Source organism: Rosa chinensis, chromosome 5 (assembly GCF_002994745.2).
Source record: "Rosa chinensis cultivar Old Blush chromosome 5, RchiOBHm-V2, whole genome shotgun sequence".
Classification (NCBI taxonomy): domain Eukaryota; kingdom Viridiplantae; phylum Streptophyta; class Magnoliopsida; order Rosales; family Rosaceae; genus Rosa; species Rosa chinensis.
The window spans coordinates 21,075,389-21,085,062 of record NC_037092.1 but is presented as its reverse complement, the minus strand read 5'-3'; the positions used below and the strand labels follow the sequence as shown (position 1 = coordinate 21,085,062).

The window sequence follows — 9,674 nt, the reverse complement described above, 5'->3', positions numbered from 1 at the left end:
AGAGGGAAATGAATACCTTTCTTGTAGGGGAGCGAGGAATGAATTCCATTGCTTTGGGGCAAAAAAAAAAAAAAAATTTAACCTGCTAATAATGCAAGTACATAAGGAGAGGAACTTGGATTACTTCGATTAAAATCAAAATCCATAGCCAACGGAGCAAGACCAGACAATTTGAAGATTTAACACATAGTCTACAAAATTTGAAGCCCAACCAGCCCCTGAAGTAGATCTGCCACTGAATAACAATTGACGTGAAAAAGATGAATATTAGAAACGTCCAAGCGTCTGACCAGTTGAACGTTGTCAATTTTGCAGACTGCACTAGTCCTAGTGTGCCCATCAAACATGCGAAAATCATTGCATAAAGGGATCCAAAAATGCGGCTTCCAGTTCTCAACGCAGCGATTCTGTAGCCACAATATTAATACGCCATAAAAGATTCATATATAAGCACCAGGATAGAGAAAAAGAAGAACATCAGGTTGCATGCCCGAAACAATGTGAAACATATATTTCCGATCCAAAATAGCCTTTCTGTCGCTTCCATATCCTCCTGGCGGGGTGAGAGATGCTGAAAATGTGATTGTTGCTAGAAGTACTGTAGCCATAAGTAGATTAGAGTTCACCTTTTCTCTCTCGTCAACAACCTCCGGATATTATTCCAATTTCTCCAAATGGCAACCAACTTGTTGTTGGAACAATGCCACACCATAGGAGGATCCCTGGTATCTACTATCAATGATTTCCTACAAGTGTGACGTAGAGAAAGTAAATGAACATATACGAAAATATAATTACTGCAGAAAACTAAATAAAAACAATTTTTAACTTTTAACATTTCTTGAGTTCATTTTATTTTTTAAGATCCTACTTTTCCCCTCAAGAATCATTTATTAAGCAAAAAGCAAGTTGAATTGAAAAATTGGTTATTCATTTGATTTCCATAATGATCATTTTTGTTTTATCTAACTGTATATATTTATCCACTTAGTACTCTACAGAAATAAATTAGATGATCAAATAGTTTCCCTCAAAGATATGATGTTTATTTAGGAGTCTAACCTGCACTTCAATAACGTCGCCAAGAAAATTGTTGAAAATTAAGCAGTGAGAATTCCTTATCAACAGCAGCATTTTCCACCCTACAACCCAGCGTTAGAATTTTTATAATTTCATGATTTTGGCAAATGACGGCTAGATGTAAAGGGGTGTCTCCATTTCTATCTACTTGATGTATGAGTCTCCTAACCTCAGGTATCTGTACCATGTACTCGACAACTTTACTTTGTGCACCTAAAACTGCAACATGAAGAATCGTTTGGTGCTTGGCATTGAGACACTCGCAAGTATCAGGCCGACTTTGAATCAGCTCCTTTATTACTTTGATATGGCCTGCATATGCTGCGACATGAAGAGCTAACATTCTAGATTTGTCCAAGATGTGACAAGTACCAGACTTGTCCCATTGCATCAACAACCGAGTTGCTTCACGGTTTCCTCTAAATGTTACGTAGTGTAAAGGGTGTCCACCCAAGTGTGTTGACTTTTTTGATTTTATTCGGATATTTGGATGCCATGATCTCCACGATCCATAGCTATTTGTTAAAAAGTTGAAAAAATAAAACAAAAAAAGCCTTCCTTCACTCCTATAATTGCCATACCTAACTCCTAAAGACAAAGAATAGTGACCCCTAACCATGATAAAGTAATCTGAGGTTCACATCCAAATTAAACTAATTGACAATGGATGAAGTTGTCAAAACCCTTATAAACTCACAAGTCCCATATATCTATGGGGCCGTGACCACTTACCCAATTTTAGCCTAAAAATTGCCCACTTACTCCACCTAGAGTTTTTTAACCTCATTTACCCAATCTAACAGTATTTGACAGTAATACCCTTATTTTAATTAAAAAATTACTCTCCTATTATATTCTCTCTTCCTCTCATACGTGTCCCTCTCTCTCTCTCTCGACTCCGGCATGGCGTAATATTTCCAGAAGCAGCGGCAAATGGAGGAGGCGCAGATCGAGTGGTTCTGCGTCATCGGAGAAGGCGCCGATGAAGACCGAAACAGAGGAGGTGTTTTCCGGGTCGACGATGAGGCCTCGACGGTGATTGCGCGACTCATCGTTTGCGGCGGCGAGGGGCGAGATGGCGGAGGTGGCGTTTGACTGGTGGAGGACGCCAGATCTGAGCAGCAAGTCGAGGTCGCAGAGCTGGTTGGTGACGGACGCGGCGGACATGTCGAGGTCATTCTGCATGTAGAGCTTCCCGCCGGTGAACGACCGGGGTTGAAGCACGAATTGACCTTGATTTGGCTCAGGCGGAGGTCACCTGTTCGTTTGGCCGGACCCGGGCCAGGAAGGCTGAGAATGAGCTTCCGGTGAGTGATGTGGTGGATGTAATGAGCGACGACGAGCCTAGAAACGATGTGGCGGAGTCGAAGGTCACCGAAGACGAATTGAAGAACGGTGTTGTGGAGATGATTATGGATAATAAGCAAAACATTGGGTCTGTTGGTAACGAAGATGAGGCAGTAGACACATTATTGGCCCCCAGTAGACTTTGAAATGAGGGACAGGGATCACTATAGTGTGGTGTATTGATAAGTTACCTATTGTTTTCTGTGTATTAAAGTCAAATTATCTGTGAATCATACAAAATGGTGCATTTTTGGTGGTCTATTGGGAGGCAATAGAGACATTGGACTTTGTATTGGGGGGCAATAATATGATTATTGGGAGCCAATAATATGATTATAAATTGATCAATTGTGCCTGTAGTGTATTCATTTTGGTTTTTGGAGTTCATACAATTCACTAGACGACAATAATATGATTTTTGGGAGGCAATAATATGATTACTGGGGGGCAATAATAGCCGGATTCCGGTCATCGATAGCCGGATTTCGGTTACCGGTTCCCGGAATCCTGTCATCGGTCGCCGGAATCCGGTCACCGTTCGCCGGAGTCCGGTCACCGGTCGCCGGAGCACAGCAAGGTGGAGGGTGACTTCTCTCTCTAAGTGAGAAAGAAGGAGAGGGCAAAAAAGTCTCAAAAAAAAGAAAAAAGAAATAATTGGGTAAAGGGGAAGTAATCCCTTAGAGTGTTTTGGGTAAATGGGGTTAAAAAACAGTTAGTGGAGCAAGTGGGCAATTTTTAGCCTAAAATCGGGTAAATGATCATTTTCCCTATATCTATACCCCTAATTGTTGCTCCAAGACCCCTGTGCATCAATTAAATTAAGGTTTAATCTAATATATTCAAAATAGTTTTTCCATTTTTTTTTTTGAAAATAACAAACCTTAATAAACTTAATCAAAGTTACATGGCATGAGAATGACCGGTGATGGACATAAACTCCCCACTCTCCTCCCTAAACCTAAACCAGTTACGGGTCCGTCATCATAAATGACCTTCATGAGCCGAAAGGGCCCAATCGTTAACCATCTATACCGCCCAACCTCTTAGCCTATCGAGAATCCCAAGAATTTCGATATACCAGCTCATAGACAACCGCAAGAAAAACCAACGCCCTCTTCCACACCGTGTTCCAAAGATGCCAGACCACGTGCAAGGATCACTCGTCAGCACATTGACCATAAGATAAAACTGAAAATAAACCAATTCCTCCCCAGGAAAGACACCAAATCCATGACACCTCAATTTGACCCAAGCCTAGCTCAAAAGAGTAGGGACATGCTAAAGACCAGAAAGACATAACCAAAACCCTAACCAAAAAAATTACTCTAAACAAAAACATAAAACTGCCCCACCAATCATCTTCCTTCTTCTCAGATGGCCTGCCTGCAAACCACCACCATAAAACTGTCCCATCGAACACGCAACGCCAGAAAGAAGCAATCCACACAACAAGCCGCACCGACCTCAACTGTTGTCAACCGGATCTAAACTTAAAACTAGATCTCGACGAGACCACATTGAGACCCAGTAAGAAACTCGCCTTACCTTGCCGCTCGGCTTCGTCCTTTAGCGCGATAACCTGACACCACCCTTGCACTCTCTGCCAATTGACCCATCTCATATCGCTGCCACGATCTGGCCTTTGACCACCTGCTCTAAGCCTCTGTCGGTGCCAACCACCCATCCTGCACACCTGTACCGCCCCTGAGAGGAAAGAAAAGTCGTACACGACCCGGAAGGAAGAAGCAGAAGCCAGAAACGAAGCCCCGAGACCCCACGATCCGTCCGGCAACACCCGCCACTCGTCAATGAGGCCAGAACCCATGGTCAACCCCGCCGGACAAGCAGCACCCTCTTCTTTGCTATTTCCAAACCCTAAACTGCTTCCCTGTATTCTCATAGCGGAGTCAGGTGGAAAAGGAGTTCTCTAAACCACTTTTTCCCATTCTTTTGGTCTTCTATACGACTTTTTTTTTTTTTTTTTGAAATAGAAGTTGAATTCATTAGATCAACAGCCAATAGGCTAGAGTCTACCATAACTTACATAAGCCAAACTAGGCAAGAAAATCTGAACTAAACTATCTAAACTAGAGCAGATTATTAAAATATCTGGGACACTCACATTTAAGCGAGCCTATACAAGAATGAAAAAACCTTGCCTCCTATAGAAAAGAAATCATTCAACTAGTCCCCACTTGCCAATCACGCAATTGTGGTACAAGCAAGACACTAGAAACGTCATATAAGACTCATAGAAGTTAATTCAACCTCACACAGGCTCAATACCCTAATAAAACATTAGGGCCCAGATTGCCTTGACTTGAGCCCAAGCCTGTAGTTCTGAGCCCAAATCAATTCTTGCTTAGCAGGCCAGTTCCCCTGCCTCATCAGCCCAAGATTGAGCCCAGGCCCAAAGACTCAGGCCCAACCCCAAGCAAGGAGGGCAACAGTCCTAGCCTGCGTTGGCCCAATTGCTTCTGCCGCCATCCACAGATTCCGCCCCTCTGGTGGCCGACCGGTCCACCGTAACATCAAATCCGGCAGAGAATCCGAGTAGAGATCGCCGAACTTGATCGAAAGTCAGTCCACCTGAAACTAGTGAAACAAGCCTCGACCAAGTCGACAGAATCTCTTCACCAGAGTTACCTTGACCTGCCTTGATCTTGTTACCCCCGCCGACCTTCAGCACACTCCGGCAAGCCAAGGTGTGCCTAATCCCAATCCAAAAAACACAAACCAAACGCCGCGACCCGTCTGCTCTCTGTGCCTACCTCTCCAAGTGACCGAGCAAAAGCCTTGCCGCACTCAGGACCTTGCCGGCGCCGACCACTGACGCACACCCACAGGCTAGTGACGAGGCTACACCACTGCTAGAACCAACGGAAGTCGCTGCCGCTCTCTATTCTCAACACTAGGGTTTGCGTTGATCAACACATCCTAATGTGGGAATTTTTATCTTCTTTTACGAAATATTAAATTCAAATAACAAGTTATTAAAAAAAGAACCATGCCCCCACTAAACTTTCAATATACTTCGAGGAGTTGGAGCAACAATTAGAAATGGAGAATGAAGCAAAAAAAATAAATGCATGGTTCTTCCATATATTGTCATCCTTCACATTAGTATCTGTAAAAGTTAGTTACCATTAGTATCTCTAAAAGTTAGTTGCTTTACTTCACAGCTTTTGTTGGAGAATAAGGAAACTTCTATAATTTACATAGCAGGCATATATGCGCGAAAAAATAAAATAAAATAAATAAGAAAAAACGAATATGTTTGAACTCTCTCGTACATAGAAGGATCCATCCAGCCTTTTGAACTCTATCACTCTCAATTAACTTTCTCAAACTATACGAGATAGAAACGAAGGACCTACATTAGAATCAAGATATAAATAATTTTTTCAGTTGGTCTTTAGATGGTTATATAAAGACTTGCCATTTCTTTTATTAAGCGAATATGAAGACTTCAGAGTTTCGAGACTTCGAGTACATGCAGTAGACAATGCTATTTAAGTATTTAGGTAGACTTCAGTTTTATAATCAAAAGACTTTTTAGACTTTCGAGTTTACTACACTTAAGAACAATATACGGCATCCAAGGATCTGGATCTTGTCCTTGAATATACCGGTACTGGCTTATCAACAATTCATCCACCAGTCTTAGTTTTATATTTTGAGGTGATTGCAGCCAAGTATACCAAATTACCAAGTCACTGATCAAGTAGGTAGTGGGAACAATTAATCAGACTTATCCTTGGATATTCTGGTACTTGCTTAGTATCAATGGGTTAGGAAGTTATAGTTGTAACAATTCATCCACCGATCTTCGTTTTTCTTAGACCTTGGCGAGCCGCCAATCTTCTTTCTTCTGGGCATGCATCCTACCGAGTTTAAATTCAATGTGAATTGAAGGCTTTCTACCAAGTTCATTTTCTGAATCATGTTAATTATCTTTCTTAACATTAATTTTGTCCTACATCAAAATATGAAACACACAATAGCATCAGTAAACACCTTTTAGCTAGACTTGAAATTAGTTTAGAATTTCCTTCAAATTTAGTATATTAGATGAGAGAATTAGAGTACAAATTCGTGTTGTGAAGCTATGTTAGATTATAAAAGAGTTGATGACCACAGCTCGAGCAACAGAATCAAAAGCAACTCCAAATAGTTAGGTTGATGTTTTCCAGAGCTAACACATTTGCTTCACTACACTAATTGTTCTGGATAAAGCTGCATGATGACCACCTTGATGTGTGTAGTTATAAGTATTTACATGCAGATAATAGCTAGGCTTCCACAAATCCACAAGCAACTGTAAGAAAAATAAGAATAGATCCATGTGCTGCACATCAACATGAACTGATTTAAGTTTCCTTTTTGCAGAGACAAAACTGATATAGTGCAGGTAGACTTTACTTCAATTAGTAGCGCCATTAAATTACACGGTTTCGGAGCCAGTGGATCCTCTTTCCCCTGCTTATTTGAATCAGAGACTTCAGCACAGGGATGATGGCTAATATTAATAAAATGCCACAAATTACCGCGAGCACAATATCAACCCAACTTGTACCAAATAAAAATTCAAGCAAATTTCCATCGTAGTGTCTCGGCTGCACCGCTAACGTGCCCGAAAAAAATGCAACCACCATTCCTCCAATTGAATACTGAATGAGACTTGATGGTGTGGGTAGATGGATGGATAACACAGTTATCGGAGTTGATTCGTTATAGATTGCAAGAATTGAGATGTAGAAGGACACTGCATTGAAGAACTGAAACACTTTGAAAGTCGCCTTGTCATATAAAACAGGCATTCCGTCGTCTTTAAATCCTCCAGGCACATTGGTGAAAGAAGCAGCAAATGTGACGGTTGCAATCAGCGTTGCTACAAGTAGTTTAGTGTCATTTCTTTTCAAGGCATTAGGATCATCGCGAGGAGCTTGCCGTTGGTTTTCTCTGTTCTTGTCTATATCCTTGTCCGGTGGTTCCAATTTGTCGAAGTCACGACTGATTTGTTGTTGGAAAAATGGCACACCAACGGAGCACCCCAGGTTGTGCAAAACCATACCACTGCGAATTGTTTCCTTAAAAAGATTCAGAAAGCACACTCTTTTAGTCTTTAGAAGACATAGAAAACAACTTAATGATTAGTATTTGGTGTGTTACATACCTGTTCACCAATATTGTCACCAAGAAACATGTCAATGGGCTTCGAGAAATCCTTATTAATAGCAATCATGTCCACTCTACGATCGCCTGACAGAACTTTGATGATTTTATCATTTTGCTGAAGGGCAGCCAAGTGCAAAGGAGTGTTTCCATCTTTATCTGCTTCGTTTATAATCGCTGCAAGCTTAGGCGTCTTCAATATGTACTCCACAACATTGACTCGTGCCCCTAATACTGCCGCATGTAAAGCCGTTTGGCCTTTGTCATTTAGCAGATCACAAATATCAGGCCGCCACTGAATCAGTTCTTCCATTATCTTGGTGTGACCGGCATGGGCTGCTACATGGAGAGCTGACATTCCAGAGTTGTCTAAGATGTAAGATGCAGAACTATCACATTGCATCAGGACTCTAGTCGCTTCAAGGTTCCCTCTAAATGCTGCATAGTGTAACGGTGTCCAGCCAAGTGCATCGACGTTTTTAATCATCTCAGGATTTTTGGACACCATAGTCCTCACAATGCCTAGCATATATTACATTCAAAAATTAGAGCTAAGCGGTACTATACTCTCAACCACTAAAATTACAAGTCCAAACCTGAACAAAGAGGGCATTCCTTGTAACAGGAACTATTCACTAGGTCTAAACATATACTACTGTATGGGTTTAATGAAAAACCAAAAGCTTTTAGTTGAATAATAGGTCAAAATCAAATTTACCCTTTTTAAGATTACAACTGGCAAGCAAATCCTAGAAAAGTGAAAATAAACTATGCATATATAATTGAGGGGATCATGTAGAAAACTACCTTTGCTGGTGAGGTTGCTGCGAGTTACAGCGGCGTGCAAAGCCGTCACACCATTAGTCCCTCGAAAACAAGGACACACTGGAGACTCGTTCAACAGATACAGAGCAATCTCTGCAGACCCCTTCCTAGCAGCCAAGAACAAAACAGATTCATCTGCCCTGTTAGTCAAACAACACAGTTCAGGATCGGCTTCCATTAACATAACCACCACTCCAAGATGACCGTACCGCACAGCCACATGCAGAGCCGTATCCATTTCTATATTCGTCATCCGAAGTAGCGGCTTTCGATGACAGCTTTCCTCATCAGCTCCTCTTATGTGCAGCGCTTTCGCCTGATCGATAAGGAACTCGACTATTTCATCACAGCCCACTCTAGCGGCCACGTGCAGAGGAGTGTCGCCCTTTTTGTTGGCAGCCCAAAACAGAGCAGGAGAATAATGACTCGGGACTTGTCTGAAAAATTCAATCTGTTTGAATTCAGCGGCGATGTGAAGGATGTTGTTGTCTTTAGGCGTTTTCTGAAGGAGAAGATCGTGGTTTAGTAATACGTCGCCGTCTCTGATTCTTCTCATTAAGCTGACATCTCCGAGCGTCGCCGCCTCATACAGGTAAGGATCCATGGTGGTTTTCGATGCCTCCTCCAAGTCCGCCTATCTTATAATTCTTATGCCACCTACCAGTCGAGGCAACTAATCGAATGAATCAAAGGGGTGAGAGATTACAAGATGGGGGAAGAAGAAAGAACCAAACGACATGAGGGAGAAGAATGACGGCTTGATCTAGTTGAAAATCGAAATGTGGCACTGGAGACTGGTCAACTACCAAGAGGAGAGGTGTTTGACTTGACTTCACGGAGGAGAAGAGAGGAAATGGTCGGTCAATACTGGCAGCGATGCTGATTGATACACGTATCTACATTTCTCCCACTCACAAAACCAAGCAATGCACGGGAGATGGGCTGCACGTATGCGGAATACTATCCGCGGTGAATTACCTTCTTCTTCTTTTTTCCCTAGGTTTGACACAATTCATCTCGGCTACCATAGATAAAGGAAAAATGAAAATACCTAGCGCTGCTAGGGCTGCGGCGCTCTTGGCCTCTCTGTACCGTCCTCCATCATCGATGAAGTACCTGTCCGGCACTGATTTCAGCATCGATCCCTTTGCGTATGGCAATTTTTCCGGCAATGACTTCTTTTTAGTTGGGGGGGGGGGCAGAGGTTGCGTTCCCTTTCTGGTTTGCGAGGGTGCTGAGATTAAATA

General features: G+C 42.2%; 1 protein-coding gene across 2 annotated transcripts; it reads right to left on the bottom strand.

Annotated features, from left to right (window-relative positions):
* Nucleotides 1-6,523: 6,523 nt before the first annotated feature.
* LOC112201368 (ankyrin repeat-containing protein At5g02620) lies at nucleotides 6,524-9,191 on the bottom strand. 2 transcript variants are annotated; one of them, XR_005810741.1, is made up of 4 exons: nucleotides 8,410-9,191; nucleotides 7,604-8,124; nucleotides 6,793-7,517; nucleotides 6,524-6,745 (listed from the first exon to the last, which is right to left on the bottom strand). XR_005810741.1 is itself a non-coding variant. In XM_024342252.2 (3 exons), the coding sequence occupies exons 1-3, from the start codon at nucleotides 9,029-9,031 to the stop codon at nucleotides 6,867-6,869; spliced, it is 1,794 nt and encodes a 597-aa protein (XP_024198020.1). In that variant the 5' UTR covers nucleotides 9,032-9,191; the 3' UTR covers nucleotides 6,524-6,866. The 2 variants fall into 2 exon arrangements, 1 of the variants encoding a protein (XP_024198020.1); XM_024342252.2 differs by having other exon boundaries at nucleotides 6,524-7,517.
* Between the last annotated feature and the right edge of the window lie 483 nt (nucleotides 9,192-9,674).

Bases quoted from the DNA above. Each gene is read 5' to 3' on its own strand.
- LOC112201368 (XM_024342252.2), bottom strand. From the start codon at position 9,031: ATGGATCCTTACCTGTATGAGGCGGCGACGCTCGGAGATGTCAGCTTA. The intron at 8,125-8,409 runs GTAGTTTTCTAC...AATATATGCTAG, and splicing joins CAGCAACCTCACCAGCAAAG to GCATTGTGAGGACTATGGTG. The intron at 7,518-7,603 runs GTATGTAACACA...AATCTTTTTAAG, and splicing joins GTGACAATATTGGTGAACAG to GAAACAATTCGCAGTGGTAT.